Here is a 19,302-nt window from a genome sequence, read left to right as displayed (position 1 = left end):
TCAGAAACGGTCAGAATATGTGCTTAACATACTCAAGTAGCTGGATTAAATACTTAGCAAGAAAAAATGAATTCTTTAGTGAGACAGTGTTTCACAGTGTGCTCCTAGAAAGAAAAGAGCAACAAGAACAAATCCCAGTATACCCAGAGTTTAACGTCTGAAGACTTTCTTCATTACAAATAATTTCTCATTGAGGACTCCCTCCAACCTAGCAGAAAGAGAGCATATTTTCACCATAGAAACCACCAAGCATCCCTCTGTGGGACTGACTTATTCAACAGACACGTCTTTTTTAGCCCCCATTCTGACTCATCTATCTGTCTGTCTGTCTGTCTACCTATCTATTATCTATCTATGCACTATCTATCTATCATCTATCTATCTATCTATCTATCTATCTATCTATCATCTATCTATCTATCTATCTATCTATCTATCTATCTATCTATCTATCACCAATTTATCCTAAAGCCTTATGTTCTGTAGCCCTCAGGAACCCTTGTATCTCTCACCATTCCCTGGGATGTGAATCCTTGGGAATGAATCTTTCTGGAACAGTGTGATTTCCTCCAAGTGTAGGAAATGTTAACTACTGAAATGATATTATAAAAGTGAAAATAAATGCAGGATGATGGAAAGAAAAGCAAAAATACTTTCTAAAGGTTTTAACACATGGGGTGAATTGCTACACAAAAATCACTACCAGTGACTTGCACAAGCTGACAGAACTGTCATAGTCCATGTCGCCTTCTGAGCTGGATTCTGGTACAGGCTTAGTAAACACACATCCACCCGGAATTGTCCCATTCCTGCTTATCTTTCTCCTAAGAACGAGAAGCAGCTGTGTTAACATCCTTTCTAACAAAACTCTCAGTTCTCATTAATGCTGGCGGCTTACATGGGTTTCCAAACCAAGCCAGTGTCACTTGAGAATCCATCCGGCCCTGGAACAAAACTCTCTTTGTGTCTGTGACTTCTTGATTTACAGAGCTAATTTCAGAGTGGAAATTTTGTATCTGCCTTTGTTCCCAAACCCAGTCGCCACCCAGAGGCAGAGTAAAAGTAGCTGGGATTATCTATAGTATTCAGTGGTCAACCTTGAAAAGCAAAATATTAACCCATTGCTTTGCAGAGTTAGAATGACTTAACGGTTTTTCTTTCTAATTGCAAATAGAGACCACGGGCCACCCCCCTCCCTCCATCCTGGAACGCTGTGGGTGTGGCTTCTCTTTATGGGACTCCTCCCCCTTCTCTCAGAAGAGCTCACACTAAGTTATAAACAAAAGCACTTGGGTCTCTTTCCTGCTTCGGAAGCAGAGAATTTTCTAGTGAGGTAAGTACTGACAGAATCATTTACCCTACAGGTCTGCATATCCTGCCTTTTAGCTGCTAAGAAAGGCACTTTAGCTTCACGTCCTTCATAAAGGAAGGAGTGTTTTAGACTCATGCAGCGCTTTCTTGTGGACGTGCCTAGATAACAGATTTCCAAAAATGTTAAAAAAGAAGATTATAGAAAATGAGGAAATGGGAATCTAATAGTCTGAGAAATTTTATTATCCTTATTACCGGCCCTTAGGTTTCTGTGACTCCCTCACAAGAATTGGCTAGGCACGGTAGACTGAAGCCTTGTTCCTACACTTGGGCAACAGAGAGGTTGCCAGAGGAATCTGGAAAACACTGGCAACCAAGTTACAGACGTCGGGTTGAGTCTCCCGAGGCAATGGGCCTCGTCCTCTTGCTTTTTACCCCTCATTCCCCAGAACTGCAGTCCCTTCTTTTCCTACTCACAGAGGGGGAGGGACGAGGACAGTGCCGGCGGTAACGCTTGAGCTTTTTTTTTTTTTTTTTTTTTTTGTAAATAGAAAATGTTTAATTTATTCTTTGATAATTTCATATGCGTAGGTAACCCGGCCTGGTCATACGCATCCATTCTTCCCCCCGCCTCCCGTCCTCACGTTCCTATCCCTCTTTTATATCTTTTTGTTTTGGTTTAGTGAGTGATCTACTGGGTTTAAGCAGAAAGCCTGGCGTGGGTGGCCTGGCCTCCTTGAGCCCCTCCCCCGTTAGGACACTTAGCTGATTTAGTCGTAAGCAGCGCAGCAGTTGTGACTTCGTGAGAGCCTCTTCCGTGTTATGCTCCGATGCATGACTCTCGGTTCTCTGGTTTTTCTTTTTTTCCTGCTTTGAAGGCTTTTAAGCGTGGAAAATTTTTCACCTAACCGTGGGGTTTTCTCTATACTTTCAGTTTCTTTTGCGAGCAGGGTTTGGCAAAGTCTCGAACTCCTAGGGTTTAGGAGAATTTAAATAACAAAGTTTTGGACCCTTGCTTGCTTAATGGCTTAGCAAATTCGGGAGCTGGGTAGCCATTTTCTCTAAACCCTAACCTTAATCTATGTCTCCTAGTCTCATTATGAGAAAGGATAGAACATAACATTTCACAGTAATCGCTGCCCTCTGCATGTGCATTTTAGATTCGTCTTTAAAGGGTTTATTGTATTTATTTCTGTGTGAGGGTGCCTGTGACTGTGGGCGGGAGCCCAGAAGAAGGCGTTAGATCCCTCCAAGCTGGAGGTGTTTTGGGGAACCCCTGTCTCATTATGTGGGTGCTGGCGTTCGAAGCTGGTCCTCTGCAAGAGCTGCAAGTGCTCTGCAGAGCTGTCTTTCTAGGACTCCTTTATTAGTTTTTAAAGGAAAGCAACAGCCAGGGACTTAGAGAACAAGGGCAGAGAACGTGATGGGTTGATAAAAGTAAATGGGCTATCACCTGCCATCTGAGAGTAACAGTCCTGTGGAGTGTGCACCCAGCCTGATGTGCGTGTCTGCAGGGCAGAATCGAAACATGGACTTCATGTGGATTTCACAGGAAATGCCAATATTCAAGTGAGAACAAAGTAGAAACTGTCTCTTCTCTTAAAAAAAATAATGAAATCAAAGTCAAACACTTGATTATTAGCTAACTAGCTATGCTGTAGTCTATTGGCTGATTGGTTGCCTAGGTGTAGTCAGTTACTTCACTTAGTACGATGCAGCCTTTGTTTCTTATGCTATTAGATCACATCGTTGGAGCTGTCAGAACTTTGTAGTGGTACCCTTATGCTTTATTTGTGTATGTTTGCCTACAATGTGTGTAAGTGTAAGCACGCATGAGCCACCACCCATATGTACGCAGAGGACGTCTTTGGGTAGTTTGTTCTGTCCTTCCACCATAGGATCCGAAGGCAGAACGCTGGTGTTCTGGCTTGCATGCCAAGCAGTTGTACCAACTAAGCCCTCTCAGGGGCCTTTACTTTTCTCTTCCTCTTCCCCCATCCACCTTTCCAGTCCTCCTCCATCTGCTCATCAACTTCCCTGCGTTGTCTTTCTGTTACTATGCCTTCCTCCTCCTTCCTCTTCCTGCTCCTTCAATATTGAGAGTCCAAAGAGGAACTGTGGGAAAGTTGCTACTGGAGGCCATGGTGGGGGCTCGTGCTGGGCTGGGGAGGCGGGTTTACTGCATTCCACCATTGTCAGTAAAGCATGCCCAAAGCCTGCCAGCTTACTTCTGATTGGTTCCTTACCACTTGGAGGGTACTTGTCAGTTTCTTCCCAGTAATTAGGTCAGGGTCAGGCCAGTTTGGGGGCTCAGCACATCCTGCTGAGTTAGGGGCTTACATCTTGCTAGGTCCTTGCTGCAGTTGGTCTGCCAAAACCAGGGGGGCTGTCAAAGCAGGGGCTGGGTGAGGGTCTAGACCCTTCAGCTTCAAAACTAGAGCTTGTCCGGGTCCTTGCAGCTCAGTACATAGGGAGTTACGAGGGGAAAGTAGCTAAAGGAGAGAATGGTTACATTTGACCTGGTATGTAAGGCACCAAGCAGAGTCGGTATTGCCTTGAAGTCAGGGCCAATAGAAGAAAGAATGTGACTTATGTCTTACGTTGGAAAATCACAGACTCTCAGACAGACCTTGTGGGGAAAAATCACAGTAATTTGGAGTTGCACAGGGTAAACCAGAATTCAAATAACCTCTGGTGCCTCTGGAGGGCACAGGATGCTGATAACTGTGTGTGTGTGTGTGTGTGTGTGTGTGTGTGTGTGTGTGTGTGTGTGTGGAAATACTCAGGTGTGAGTGCAGGCACCCATGGATGTCAGAAGAGGTTTACTGGATCCCAGGGAACTGCAGTTATAAGCAGTTGTGGGCCACCTAATATGGGAACCATTTTCTGATCTTCTGCAAGAACTCTCAACTGTAAACCCAGCTCTCAAACTTTTCAAGGAGGTTTGTTAGACACTGGCGAGGGGCAACAGTAATCCAAGGATAAGAAGCCTGACCTCTGAGAGGTAAGAAAAGTGTCAGATGATGCTGACCTCGCAGGCAGAGTCCTTCCCCCCTCTCCAAAAGGCTGGGGCTTTATTTTCATGCTGGCAGATGTCACCCATCTCTGACAAGCTACATCAATGATGACTTCTGAATGGAAAACTACAGCCACTTCCGGGCACATTCTGTTTTCTCACATGGACACAAGTCCGTAGTCAGGAGTAGATTTAAACCTCTTTATTGCAGAAATGGGATCAAGTGGGCACGTCACTCTCTGTCCATCATCATTGCTTGATATATAAGAAATGCCCCATGGGGTTGTATAAGGAAAAGGGTTTTGGGCTTTTAAAAGAGACTAATAGATTGCATGTAAACTAGAGTTGTGTGAGTGTGTGTGTGTGTAAGACGGAACAACCCAACAATCTGCAAATGTGGTTTGCTTTCGAGTGTGCACCTCATTCACGCTTGCCTGAGTCCGCTACTGACCTTGCTTTTTATATTTGCATCTTGCACACAGTTTGCCTGAGCCTGCTGCCCATCTGGCCTGGTCTTTGTCTGAGGTGCTTTCTGACTCCTTTCTGTATGCCGATCTTTCTCTTGGGCAGCTCAGAACAGAGCCGTGGTTATCGGCCTGAAGGGAAGTGACTGGGAGTCTCTGCACCAAGAGAACAGTGGACAAAGGCTGTAGACATTTTTGGCTGTCATAAAGAGTGTTCAAGAGACTACAATATAATACTGGTGGTTGTTTAGTTAATATCCTGCAGTGATTGGCATAGACTCCTAAAACAAAGATTACCTCCTTGGCCCAGGAAGTCAGTCGTATGGGGGCACTTTGGGAAAGAACAAGCTGTGTGAACCCCTACAGCTAATATCAGTGAGGGGTGCTTCTTTCATCAAACCCCCAGCCATAGGTGCCTTGTGCAACATGAATGGAACCCAGATTGCTTACTTTTCACGTACAAGACACACTCTTGAGATTTCCTATGATTTTAAAACGTGAATGCTACTTAGAACCTATCGTGTAATTTCCAATTCACTAATAAATAATGACGTGGAGCTTGCAAACTATGTGTACAGGGAAATTCCAAATGTAGTATCAAATGAGGTGTGTTTGTATGTCAGGTTTTCCACATCATTTTATCTGTAGAGATGCCAGTGTCTCTTCTAGTAATTGAATGAGGATGGAAATGACGAGCTGCCCGTTCCTCACCAGACACTATACAAACCAGTCATGATCCTTTCAATATAAAAGTACTGTAGGGACTGCTCTTCTCCTAGGTTGTAAAGTAAAACTCAGTGTAGACGTGGGAAATCTAGCTGCGGTAGAAAAAGAATCCCCTTCTGCAGTGGGAAGAATTAGCCTTTGGTTCCAGCCAGAGTGAAGCTGAGCTAGACCTTCTGAACAAAGCTACACAGAAGCCAAAGGGCTAGGGAGGGACCTTGTTCTAGTCCCTTCCCTTTGTCAGTGATGTCTCCAGGTTTCAAGGCTTGCCAGATCCCAGGCTCCTCTGCTGTTGGCTTGTGGCTGCTCTGTTTTACAACCTCCAAAAGAGGGCTTGGGAGTAGTTTGGTGCAATTTCAAGGTGGTGGTCCTTGGAGGGTGAGAATTTGGATCAAAAGTCTGACTGGGATTCCTAGAAGCCTTGAGGAGAACCGATAGATAGTTCTTCTGTCCTAATTTTTCTTCTTCAACAGTACAGTTTTACTGTACTGTTTTATTATTAACCATAATTCTAAGGTGCATCTAGCTTCTGTACATTCACTCATTCGTTCATTCATTCATTCATTCATTCATTCATCCATACTTAGTGACTCCGAGGAGCTACTACCATGGTGGGAAAGCCCCTATTCCATTATGATGAGGCCCGGGGTAGAATGGAGTCTGTCCGGTGGCTCTTGGCTGCAGCTGGAGTAGAGGTAAGGTTTGCATCCTCAGACGGAACTAAAACTGACTGTGTTGATGTTTTCCTCACATCAGTCGGGAGGTGTTTCCTGTTGCACGACCCCTAAGAACTGTGCCCTGAGGTTAAGGCATACCTTTAACCCCAGCAGTCTAGGCAGGAGGATTGCAAGTTCAGTGTAGGCCATGCTATCGAGTGTGACCCTATGGAATAAACACGTACTCATACCTTAAATTAGGATTATCAGTTTTAAAGACACACATGAACAGATATGACATTACAAACCTTGAAACTGTTTTCTTCACACAGCACAATCAGCAACTCTAAGGCCTTAGTTAAAACATGTACACCACGTTTGCATGGAGACAGAGTGGGAAAGAAAATTCTAACTGGACAGGCATGTGATTTTCTTTTATTTATATATTTTTTGTCTAATAACGTTTAAAATAAAATAAAAATAAAAAATAAACAAGTGTTTGTTGCTGGTATTTTACTCTTTTGGACTCTAGACGTTTGGGGGGCCTCCAAGCATCTCCCAAATAAATCACACACAGAGGCTTATTCTTAGTTATGAATGCCTGACCTCAGCGTGGCTTGTTTCTTTTGATATTTTCTTAAATTACGTCATCTATTTTTAGCCTCGGGACTTTTATCTTTCTCTGTTCCTGTATACCCTTTCTTTCCTTCCTATACCATTTCTGGCTGGGTGGCTGGCCCCTGATGTCCTCCTCTCCTTCTTTTCTTCTTCCTTGCTCCCTCCCTTCCTCGTTTCTCCTTCTCTTTATCCGCTCTGCCTGCCAGCCCAACCTATCCTTGCTCCTGCCTCCCTGTTGGCCGTTCAGCTCCTTATTAGGACCATCAGGTGTTTTAGACAGGCAACGAATCACAGCTTCACAGAGTTAGACAAATGCAGCACAAACAGAAGTCACGCAGCTTAAAATAATATTCCCCAACAAACAAGAAGTAGTTCATTGCATTTATATGAGAATTAGAATTATGAATATTGAATATTTGAGTTATTATTGTTTCTGATGTGATCATGTCTTTGAGGGAGGTTTGTCCTCTGAAAGAGTTCTTGAACTGAAAGAGTTCTTGCACTGTAGAGAACACATTGAAGTAGAGACAAAATACATTGTATCTGATGTTTGGATTGTGTATTTTGAGAGAACTCTGTCTCAAAAAAAAAAAAAAGAAAGAAAAGAAAAGAAAAGAAAGTGTCTATATATAAATACATGTTCGCCCACCCTGAAGAAGCAGGATGAAGCAGTCTATTGCTTCTTCCTGGAGCCGTGTTTCCCTGACCCCGAAGATTGCACTTCACCCTTGCTCCTAGCATGCCTGGGACTTCAGCTTGATCCTTTCTGGTTCCAGAGAAAGTACTCCACAGGTATAGATGGAGTGCCTGTCCACCCTGTGTTCTTTCCATGAGGAATCTGCTTTCCCACCACTTAGATGTCTGCCTTACGGTTCAGCCTCTGCAGGAATGAGTTCTAGTCAGAAGGGTGAAGTAGAAGCCATGAACTCAGTATCAAGACCTCCTCTTGTCTACCCCAGCTGAGCTCAGGCTTGGACCCTTGCTCAGACCTTCTGGGTCTTCTGTGTCTAAAGGCTGATCATGACAGGCCCATCCACCATAACCATCAAACTCACCAACTCATCCAAACTTGGTGACCCCTCCCAATGACTGCTCATCTTCTATGTCCCCTATGTGTTTTCTGAGTGAAGGCTTGGCTAATTGGTGACATTCAGCACCTCATTGTCTCTATCACCTAACGCAGTGTGACAGTGTCTATCCACAGTTAAGCATTCCACCAAAAGGTCAGCGATGAAAATATTCCTGTCTACCACTACTTAGAATTAAAATAAATCATCACAGCCTCTGCAGCCAGAATTACATGTGATGTGGGGCAAGCCCTATATTGTGTATTCTGAAAACTCTCAGCTCAGCTGGGTGTAGTGGCAGGTGCTTATGGCCCCAGCCACTCAGGAACAAATGCTGTGAGATCTTAAATGATTGTGCTCAAACCGCACAGCTATTTATGAGTTATAGCCTACATCATGAATCATATGAACATCAAAATGCAGAAATACTTATAATTGTTTCTAATGACTCTACTTTTGAAAGATTCTACTAATTCAAATATAATAATATTTGATGTATGATATAAGTATAAAAGGTATAAAGGCATTTGAGGTTTTATTTGTGTGGATATATGTCTGAACCACAAGCATGACTGATGCTCTTGAAGGCTAGAAGAAGGCACCAGATCCCCAGAACTAGAGTTACAGACAGTTGTGAACCATCATATGGGTGCTATAAATTGAACCTGGATCATCTGGAAGAGCGCTAAACCACTGAGCCATCTCATTAATTCCCTAACTGGGGGTTTTTATACAGTTTGCAGTTTACCAAGGCTGGCCATGAACTTATCATGCCCCTGCCTCAATTCCCAAATGGAGCCATTGCGTAGGCATGTGCCACCCATGTCTGGCCAAACTGATTGCATTTGTAGCAAATACTGGCTACTCCTCAGAGCATGGGATCTCTCTCTGACAGCCTGTCATGGCGGCCTTTCATACTAAAGTGATTGTTCTCAGGATGAGCTTTAATTTCTAGAGGCAGATAAAGAGCAGAGTCACCAATATTCAGTTGCTTTAACCAACACCATAGCTGTCCTTTGATCTATACACACACACACACACACACACACTGTGATATGTGTGTGAGTACACACATATCATGCACACAAGCAATACTAATAAATAAAATTGTAAGCAAAAAAAAAAAAAAGAAATAAGAAAATGAAAACATAGCGTGAGGAAATAGCAAGGCAGGTACATCATCTGTCTAGAGTACACACACACCTGAATATTTCTAAGTGGTTTGAATGGCTTCATGAATTATGTCCCATAACAAAATAAATTATAGGTCATATAACTGTACTGAGAGTGAGATTTAACAGTGACTTCAAGGTCAGAAAAACACACAAAAAAATGTAGTGTTATAATGAAGCTGTGCCATCATCAGAACCATGTTTTTTTCACATTTTTTATTTTGTTTATGTGTTTTCATGTGTGTGTATACACATGTTATGAATGCAGAGGTACAGGCTGGAGGATAATGTGTAGGTACTTGTTCTATTCCTCAACCTCACGAGCCATAAGGATCAAATCATGTAAATTATAAACTAGGTCTTATAGAGACTGTCCTGGTTTGTTTTCTGTTGCCATGATAATGCACTGACTAGGTGCTGAAGAGGTGGCCCAGTGGTTAAGAGCATTTGCTGCTCTTCCAGAGGATCCAGGTTTGATTCCTAATACTGTATCTGCATCTCCAGTTCTAGAGGATCTGGTGCCCTCTTCTGGTCTTTGAAAATACAGACATGCAAGTAATACATAGATATATATTCAACCAAAACACCTATATACATAGCTTTTTTAACTTAAAAATAAAGCCCTGACTTTGGGTGAAAAGGTTTATTTGGCTTACCTGTCAAACCCAATCATTTGAAGGAAGCTGAGGCAGGAACTCAGGCAAACCCCCGGGAGGATTGCTACACTGGCTTGTTTAACTAGCTTCCTTTTGTAGTTCAAAACGTGCTGCCTAGGAATAGCACCACCCACTGTGGGCTGCCTTAATCAATTAGCAATGAAGAAAATACCTTACAGACATGTCCATGAACCAGTCTGATCAAGGAGAACCCTCAGTTGAGATTCCCTCAGGTAACTCTGGGCTGTGTCAGCTCGACAGCTAAAGCTAACTAGGATAGGGACTATTGGTCCATGCCACATCCTGTGCTGCAGACCCAATGATCTCACCTGAAGATGCAGACTCCAGTGATCTTACAACTTCGCCATGGGAAGACCTGTGCCGTCTTTTCCTTAGTGTGAACTCCCTCCCAGATTGTGAAGTTGCCATCGTTCTTGGTGGGGAGCAGGGTGGAAGCGAAATGACCTTTAGGATGAGCAGCTACTCGCTGTGAGTTGTGCTCTCTTGACAGATCAGTCGAGCATTCCAAACAGTTATAAGGAGACTTTTGCACATACTTCCATCCCCCAAAGTGTTGAGAATGCATGCAAGTTAAGAAGCCTACAAAACTAAAGAAAAACTTACAACCCCTTCCTCTTTTTGCTTTCTAGTATGAAGAGAAATTTATACACACCAATGAAGACTTGGAGAAGTTAAGAAGTGGTAAGTCCAAGATCCTGAAGACCCCGGACAGGGATGTCTTACAGATGTGTTAGACTCCAGATCATGTGGGTGTGTTTATAAGGTTCCCAGGGATGCCAGAGGGGAGAGAGTAGGAAAAATATGAAGGAGAAGTGTTCTTAGGGCGGATTTGAGATTTACTTAATGGTAAAAAGGGCAAGGCCTCTGAGTATTTGCTAATGAAACATCCCCAGTGCCTTGCCCTGACTTTCCCCCCTCTTCTCCAGTTTTCTTGAGCCATAGAGAGCTCGGGGTTCCACGCTGCTGGCTTGCTGCCTAAGGGAAGAGCAAAGAAACAAGCATAGCACTCCCCTTGAGTTCTTCAGTCTGGTGGCTTGATTAGTTGACTCCCTGCTAGTCCTTAAGGCTGTATAGTGAAAGGTTCTGAAGTACTGGACTCTCAGATTAGAGTGTGAGAAGGTAAAGAAACAGGAATGGGTAGCAGTCATGGGGCCGGGGACTTGTGGCTTCCTGGGACCCACTGCCTGGCGCTATGATTGGAAAAACACACAAGAACCCTACCTAGAAATTGTTCTCTGGACCAACCTTGCTATCAGTTGATCACCTTATTGCATTCTGTCCCACTTTCCTAAAAGTAGCCATGAGCAGAAGTCAATATAAAGAAACAGAAGTTCCTTAGCATATGTCTGGATGGGTAACAAAGGGAGAAATGAATGGGCAAGTTACTGAACAGGGGTTGGGGGAGTAGGAGAACTATGAGATGCTTTTCCTTTTGTGTTTTTTAACTTTTGATTCTGAAAGCTTATGTATAACACACAGATTTTTTTTTTTTTTTTTTTTTTTTTTGGTTTTTTGATACAGGGTTTCTCTGTGTATTAGTCCTAGCTGGCCTGGCACTAGCTCTTGTAGACCAGGTCGGCCTTGAATTTACAGAGATCTGCCTGCCTCTGCCTCCTGAGTGCTGGGATTAAAAGCACCAAGCTAAAAATCTGGATATTTTCTAAAGCTTGCTTGCTTTATTTATTTGTTTATTTATTTATTTATTTATTTATTATGTCTACTGTGTTCTGCCTGCATGTATGCCTGCAGGCCAGAAGAGGGCACAAGATCTGATTACAGGTGGTTGTGAGCCACCATGTGATTGCTGGGAATTGAACTCAGGACCTCTGGAAGAGAAGCCAATGCTCTTAACTGCTGACCCATCTCTCCTGAACCCACAGATTTTTTTCTTAACTCTCTCTTTGTGTTTTCTTTTCTCAAAAGATGGAGTTTTGATGTTCCAACAAGTGCCCATGGTGGAGGTGGATGGGATGAAGCTGGTGCAGACCAGAGCCATTCTTAACTACTTTTCCAGCAAATACAACCTCTATGGGAAGGACATGAAGGAGAGAGCTATGTACAGTATATTTCTATTTCGATACCAACGGATATCATGAAAAGGACTTAAGACCTTCATTGAATGATCAAATCAATGGCAGGGGGTCATGGCCGCCAGTAGGCTTGCCTTGGTATTTATACTGGGTTGAAGTACAATGGAGTCCTAGGGAGATGAGGGATGAGTAACATTATGGTGGATCCAGGAGACCGTAATGATAGCCAAGGATGTTCTGAGACACAACATAGGGATAAAGGCTTGAGAACTCTCATCAGCTTTGAATTCGGGAGAACAGTGAAACCATTTCTCCAGGAGCTCGGGCTTTTCAGAAGCTGGATGCTCATAACACGATGTCTAGAGATGGAGTGGCGCTGGAAAGATTTTATCTGCAGACTTTCAGTGTCCAGGAAGGCTCATGGTCAGGACCAGGGAACTAAGCTACTAGCTAATTATATAGACTAGCCCAGTCTTCAAGGGTTAATAGAATCAGGGTGCCCAAGATTCTGGAGTCCCTTCACTCATGTCATGTAGAACTATAGCAACTAGATTGAGTCAGTGCCACCAATCCTGGCAGATTGCGTCCCAGTTGTGCTAGAACTGTTTCATTAACATCCAGTCAGCTGTGGTGGCCGGGGACATAGCTCAGTCAGTAAAGCACCTCCTGTCCAAGCATGTACATTAAATGTGCCATATCCAGCACCCATATAAAGGCCGTATGCAACAGTATGCATCTGTCATTCCAGGGCTGAGCGGCAGAAACCAGTAAATCCCAGGTGCTTACAATCAGTCTAGCAGAAATATTTGAGCTCCAAGTTTATGAGAGCATAACTCATTAAAGGTGGAAGGCAATAGAAATATACCTAGCATTTACCTCTGACCTCCATATGCACATATATTGATGAGGAGTAGGCAGAAGCTGCTTGTTCATTCCTGGCTGCCTGGTCCTGAAATAATCACACAGAAACTATAACACTACTTAGCCTATTAGCTTGGACTTCTTATTAACCAACTCACATCTTAAATTAACCCATTTCTGTTATTTTGTATTTTACCAAGAGGTTCTTGGTTTACCAGTATAGTTCCAGGGCATCTGTCACCCTGACTATGCCTGCTTTCTCCCAGCATTCAGTTTAGTTTTCTTGCCCAGCTCTATTCTGTCCTGCCACAGGCCAAAGCAGCTTCTTTATTAACTAATAATAATAAAGCATATTAACAGCATACAGAGGGGAATCCCACATCAATGAGGGCACACACACACACACAATTTTTTTAAAGAAATAAAATCTGGTATAAAATGTTGGTATGAAAAGATTCCAGATAAGTTCAACAGATCAGATCTCTGAGGTCTATTACAGCCCAGCCTGTCAGAAGTGAAAGGGCATGGAGACAAAGGTGTGTCAGAAACCTGTGAGAGAAGTTACTAGACCAAGAAAATTCATCACCAGAGGCTTGGTCCCACTGTGCATGCTTACAGGGATCCCAAGGATAGTGTCAATCACTTCCATCAGGAAAGCCGAGGTGAGTGCCAATGGTCAAGGTAGAGCAGAGCCACAAAGGAGAAAGGAGGGAGTCAGTTCCAGCCTCCCTAGAAAACCGTCAGGACACAGCTGAACACAAAAGGAAATGCACGAGCAGGCTGCACAACTAGGAAAACGGAACAGAACTATGAGTGCGTGTCTGCATCTTGGTCCCAACTGGGAAGGTGAATGAATTAAACTTCCCAACTAAAAGATACGCTATGTGAAGAACCCCCGGAAGAGCAAAACTGGAGGTATCACAGTACTGACTTCAAAATGTGCCACACAGCAGTGGCCTCCAAGCTATTATGGGACTGGTATGAGACCAGACGCAGTGCAATAGAACGGAAGCGAATCTCCTTCGATAGCTCAGTTGGTAGAGTGGAGGACTGTAGAATGGAAGCGAGATCCCAGGTGCATATGAGTGTGTATCTACTCGACTGCTTTGCAACAGATGCAAGCACCTACTCTAGAGTCATGGCTATCTACATGCACGCGGGTGAAATTAGACCGATATATGCCACACTTGGCCTAGATATTATGCGTTACAGAAAATAGCCCCAAAAGAATAAAAGACATATATGCAAAGCTTGAAACTATAAAGTGACTGAGAGAACTTGTAGCATTAAAAGAATGCAGACTGTGTGACAGGAAAGGAACCAAGGAGCACCTGAGTTCTCCCAGGGATTGGCGAGCTCTCAGGTTTTACTGCTGATACCCACACCCTGTTCACAGAATAAGCCAAAGCAGATGAGGGACTCCATTTGTAGTATCGTTGGTAGATGCATGAGTCCTACCAACTTCTCTCCTCATAGTGACTCTGGAGAAGTCCCCAAAGCTCCTAGGTATACTTGGCCACATGTACAACAAAGGTTTTAGGCACGTGTGTTCCTTACAGATTTCTTTAAGAAACTAAACCTGCAAGTAAAGTCGTAGCTAATGTCTGACACAGCCTTAGAGGAAGGGGCAGGAGGTGGGGGTGGTATCTACCGATGCTCTGTTCTCTAACGTTTTCAAACTGAAAAATGTCAGGCAGGACGTGGTGGACAGTTGTGTTGTTCTTGTCTTTCAGGATTGACATGTATTCGGAAGGTTTAGCAGACTTGAATGAGATGTTTATTCTCTACCCATTTGACCCACCTGGGGTCAAAGAAGCAAATATTGCCCTAATGAAAGAGAAAGCAACAAACCGTTACTTTCCTGCCTTTGAAAAGGTTTGCAGAAGCTGTACTTCAAGATCAATAGTACTGGTGGGGACGTGATACCTTATACCTGTAAGCCCAGCACTCAGCGGGCTGAGACAGGAGAACTCAGGCTAGGCTGTTGAACAGCATGCTTCAGAGGAATGACATTACAAAAGATTTTCAGGGCTCTATAAAAAGAGTTTAGAGCAGTGGTTCTCAACCTTCCTAAGGCGTGAACCCTTTAATACAGTTCTTGATGTTGTGGTGACCCCCAACCAAAGAATTATTTCTGTTGCTACTCTTATTTTGCTACTGTTATGAATTGTACTATAAATATCTGATATGTGACCCCAAAACTTGTACTAGAGTGTGGTCTAGCTATTGCCACACCGAAAAAGTCATACACTGTGTGAGTTGTGCAACCGTTGTTATGTTTTAACTATTCTGGAGACTGGAAAGGAGATCAAAGTGCTGGCAGATGGAGTTGCAGATGAAAGTCTGATTCCTGTTTCATGTGGAGCCAACCTCTAGAAGCGTCCTCACCGAGCCAATGGGTTAAGGAACCCTCCGCATCCTTTTATAAGGGAGTTGGTGCCATTCTTCAGGGTCTCCTGCTTACTTACTAATTTGAACCCCCAGAGCCCCAGTCTACTAACAGAACGATGCTTAGAGTTAGGGTCTCAACAGGAGGAAGCAGGGGGCCCCATTCTGGCTCTGTGAGTTCAGGATGTCTTCTCTTGAATTCTCCAGGTGTTAAAGAGCCACGGACAGGACTACCTCGTTGGCAACAAGCTAAGCAAGGCTGATATTCACCTGGTTGAAATGATCTACAACATGGAAGAGCTGGATCCCAACATTATTGCCAACTTCCCCCTGCTTCAGGTGAGCTGTCTTATACTTCCCCGCCAGGGATCTGATGTTTAGGCTCAGACAGGTAGCATGTGATCTCTAACCTGCACACTTATCCCTTGGACTCAAAAATGAACTTACAGGCATTGTTCTAAGGCTTTCAGAAAATCTTGTTCTGTAAGAAAACCAATTGGATGCTATCCCAGAAAACTCAGTAACTCTGCCCCATCTACCCTCTTATCCCATTGACATGTTTTTTCTTGGTCTCTTCATGTTCAACATCCTAGATGGGACTTTGTCTTTGCAGAGTTCATCAGAGCTGGTCTCTCTCCGTCTGATCTCAGCTTTCACCCCTCGTCAAATATCAATTTCCCTCTGGTATAGACACCCACACATGTGCACACACACACATGCACATCAAAACTGTCTTTATCTTAGTGTAAAAGTTTGGTTATTATTGACACTTGATTGATGTAATGTTTATATTCCTTTTTTCTTTTCAAAGAAATGGGTTCCATTAGGACTGTTGCATCCCCTCTCCTGCCTCTGACTAGACCCCTTACCACCTGAAATAATTCCACTTTTGCGTTCCTTAATATATTCCACTACTCTCATTTATCCTCTACTTTATTTATTTATTTATTTACTCATTCATTCATTCATTCATTTTTAGTTTTAGGGATTTTGTTTTATTTTTTTCCTTTTTTGGACTTTTGGGACAAGGTACACTCCTGGCTGTCCTGGAACTCACCTGGTAGACCAGGATGGCCTCAAACCTACTGAGATGGGCCTGCCTCTACCTCCCAAGTGCTGGGATTAAAGGCATATGCCATCATTGCTCAGCCAAATAGATGTGACGTTCCTCTTCCTCCTTCTTTCTTTTTTCTTTTTTTTTTTTTTTGTGTGTGTGTGTTTTTTGAGACAGCATTTCTCTGTGTAACTGTTCTGTCACTGCCTCCCAAATGCTGGGATTAAAGGCATGAGTCACAATGCCCAGCTCTTTTTCTTCTTTTAAACCCCCCCACACAATACATTTTCTACATTCATGTCACGCATATAAAACACATTGACATCCATGTATTTAAATCTAGTTTCTGCATATGAGTGAGACATGTTCTTTTGTTCTCTTCAGTCTAGTTTGTTTTGCCTAACACAGCAATCTCCAGTTCCATTCATTCTCCTTCAAATGTCATAATTTCATCTGTTAAGAGTGAACAAAATTCCACTGTAACTGTCCCATGGTGTAGTATTTATTTATCGATTTGTATATATTGAACCGACTTTGCATCTCCAGAAAGAAAGAGAGTGTATGATCTTAATGTGTTCTTAAATTAGATTTGGATTTGACATTTGAAAAAATACAGCTCCAGAATATTTCTGTGTTTCACTAAGACTTCCCTAGAGGACATGACAAACCTGTCGTCACCTTTACTCCCATACTGCCCAAAAAGAGCTAGTGAGCTCGAATGCCATGAAGTAGATGCGAACAGTTTCAAGGAGTGGAACCTTGAATGGCAAAGAACAATTTCTATTTAAATTATAAAAATCTTTACATATAAAAGAAGGGAGAGAGGGAGGGAGAGAGGGAGAAAGGGAGGGAGGGGAGGAGGGAGGGAGGGAGAGAGGGGGGGAGGGAGAAAGGGAGGGAGGGAGGGTCAGCAAATGGACAATGGTGGTTTCAGATCGAAAAGACCACTCACATTTCATGTCATACATCTGATCTTAGCTAGCTTAGTTAGAAATAGAAATAGGCTATCTTACAAAATATTCACAGCAGCAGGCTGTATACAGCTGTTCCAATCCCCAGTGCACCGCTTAACTCTTCCAGCTCAATTACTTCCCAGCCTGTTGGGTCTGCCAACAGAGGGACACAGATACTCCCTTTGATCCAGTCTTGGTTATGAAGCTGCTATGTCTTTCCATTGGCTCAGTAGACGAGACAGCCCATCTGCCAGACCATCAATAAAATCAAACAAATGACTGATACATGTGTGGAGGGACTGTGAGATTCATCTCTTTCAGATGCTCGTGCATTTTACAGACACCTCCCATGCACCCATTCACAGACTCATAGCCAATGTAGTTCCTGCCATCTGGCTTCGTGGTGGGCTGTACCAACAAAATGGATCACACCAAATGCTTTGTTGTAGCTGCCATTAACATTTATTGACAATTTCTATGTCTGTGTCTATTGAGAAATTGTACTGTAGAAGTAGTGGGCAGTTTCTTCATTCATTTGCTTGTTTGGTTTTTGGTGTTGTCCTTAATCTTGTTTTGAGATGGGTATAGCACTCTAAATGAAAATATCCCCCTCAGATATCTGAAAAATCGGTTCTCAGTTGGTGAGACTATTTGGGGAAGTATAAGCGGTGTGGCCTTGATGGAGGAAGTATGTCGCTGGGGAGTGCTCTTTGGGCATTTATAATCCCATCCCACATCCAGTTTGCTCTCCCTCTTCATTCTTGGGGTTGAAGATGTGAGCTCTCAGCGCCCTGCTTCAGTCACCATGCCTACTGCCTGATGCGTGCCTCCCTCCATGATAGACTCCAATGGATCTGGAATCACAAGCCAAAATAAACTCTTTCCCCTATGAGCTGTTTTGATCATGGTGTTTTATCCCAGCAGCAGAGGAGTGCCTACGACAGGAGTGTAACACTGACCGAACTGATAGGATCCGTGTTGTAATGTCTCTTACCTTCTATTTCGATCATTCTGTGAAGCATTAGTGTTAGGTCATCCTTAAAGGTTTGGTAGGATTCAGCAGTGGTATTCATGCGGTCCTGGGATTGCTTGGTTGGGAGATTCTAAATTACCTTCGTTTTTTGAAGATTGTTTAAGTGGCTTACATTCTTTGATTTGATTTTGGCAGATTCTAGTTATTTGTCTAGTTATTCGTCTATGGAATATCTTTTCAAAATGTTCTTAATGATCATTGTAATTTCATTCTAATCCATTATACTACACATGTTTTCATCTTTAATGCTGTTGATTTGGGTTTATTTTTGTTGTTGCTGCTGTTTTTTCAGACAGGGTTTCTCTGAAGCTTTGCAGCCTGTCTTGGAACTAGTTTTTGCAGACCAGGCTGGCCTCGAACTCACAGAGATCTGCCTACCACTACATCCTGAGTGCTGGGATTAAAGGCGTGCGCCATCACTGCCTGGCTCCTCCCTGTTATCTTTTATGACACTCTTCATCCAAGGGTGTATTATGAGTCCCCAAGTATTTGCTTACTTTCTTCAATTTCTGTTGTAAGATGACCATATCAGATGACACAGTAAGCTATTTATTTTATTTGTTAATATTTATTCAATATTTCCTGTCCTTGGTTCCAGCTCAGCTTTCCCTGAGTCGATATATGACAGACTGGTTTTCTTCCTTGAATTTTTCCAGAGTCATGAACTACAGGGTAGGGTGTAAGGAAGACTGTAAGGGTGTCGGAACTCAGTAAAGCCTTAACAAACCATACAAAGTGCTAGTAGGCTTCATGTAAAGTGTTCTGACTCTTTGTCTTATTTCCCTTGTCCTTGCCTATCTGTAGCTGCCACACTCAAGCTGGTGGAGGAACTCAGATTCCCTAGGCTGTGCTACAGGCTGCCTTTGTCTTTGGGCTTCTCCATAAGGCTATGGTTTATATATTTATTTATTTCTCTGCAGGCTCTGAAAACCCGAATCAGTGACATGCCCACCATAAAGAAGTTTCTGCAGCCTGGCAGCCAGAGGCAGCCTCCTGTTGATGAGAAAAGCATTCTAAAAACAAGGAAGATTTTCAAGTTTTAATGAAGTAACATGGACCCTGCTCTACACCTACGTGCCCATCCTGAAGACTGAGACAATGAGCTCTCTCACGTATGCATATTAGTGAAACAGTGGGCTCCAGGACACAGTTTAAAGAAAAATCTTTTACTTAGGGTAGGCTGTGGGATTGGTGTTCTAATTTCCTGACTTAACTCTTTCCTGTAATAAAAAAAAATTAATACAAAAATGAAGATTATGTGACTTGTTTTATAGTTCCG

At 43.1% G+C, this 19,302-nt stretch overlaps 1 protein-coding gene across 2 annotated transcripts; it reads left to right on the top strand.

Moving 5' to 3' along the window:
* The first annotated feature begins 1,224 nt into the window (after window positions 1-1,224).
* On the top strand, window positions 1,225-19,275 carry LOC130890585 (glutathione S-transferase A6). Of its 2 annotated transcripts, XM_057794662.1 has the most exons (7): window positions 1,225-1,333; window positions 6,102-6,209; window positions 10,334-10,385; window positions 11,628-11,760; window positions 14,329-14,470; window positions 15,191-15,322; window positions 18,944-19,275. In XM_057794662.1, exons 2-7 carry the CDS (start codon window positions 6,123-6,125, stop codon window positions 19,064-19,066), a joined length of 669 nt encoding a protein of 222 aa, XP_057650645.1. In that variant the 5' UTR covers window positions 1,225-1,333; window positions 6,102-6,122; the 3' UTR covers window positions 19,067-19,275. The 2 variants fall into 2 exon arrangements, with proteins under 2 accessions (XP_057650645.1, XP_057650646.1); XM_057794663.1 differs by lacking the exon at window positions 6,102-6,209 and having other exon boundaries at window positions 1,266-1,333.
* Window positions 19,276-19,302: the final 27 nt, after the last annotated feature.

Source organism: Chionomys nivalis, chromosome 19, assembly GCF_950005125.1.
Source record: "Chionomys nivalis chromosome 19, mChiNiv1.1, whole genome shotgun sequence".
Taxonomy (NCBI): Eukaryota; Metazoa; Chordata; class Mammalia; order Rodentia; family Cricetidae; genus Chionomys; species Chionomys nivalis.
The sequence above is the reverse complement of the archived record's forward strand: the minus strand, read 5'-3'. Positions and strand labels throughout refer to the sequence as shown.

Coding starts and splice junctions, on each gene's coding strand:
- LOC130890585 (XM_057794662.1), top strand. CDS start 6,123: ATGGTGGGAAAGCCCCTATTCCATTATGATGAGGCCCGGGGTAGAATG. Junction 10,386..11,627: donor CTTGGAGAAGTTAAGAAGTG/GTAAGTCCAAGA, acceptor TTTTCTCAAAAG/ATGGAGTTTTGATGTTCCAA. Junction 14,471..15,190: donor ACTTTCCTGCCTTTGAAAAG/GTTTGCAGAAGC, acceptor TGAATTCTCCAG/GTGTTAAAGAGCCACGGACA.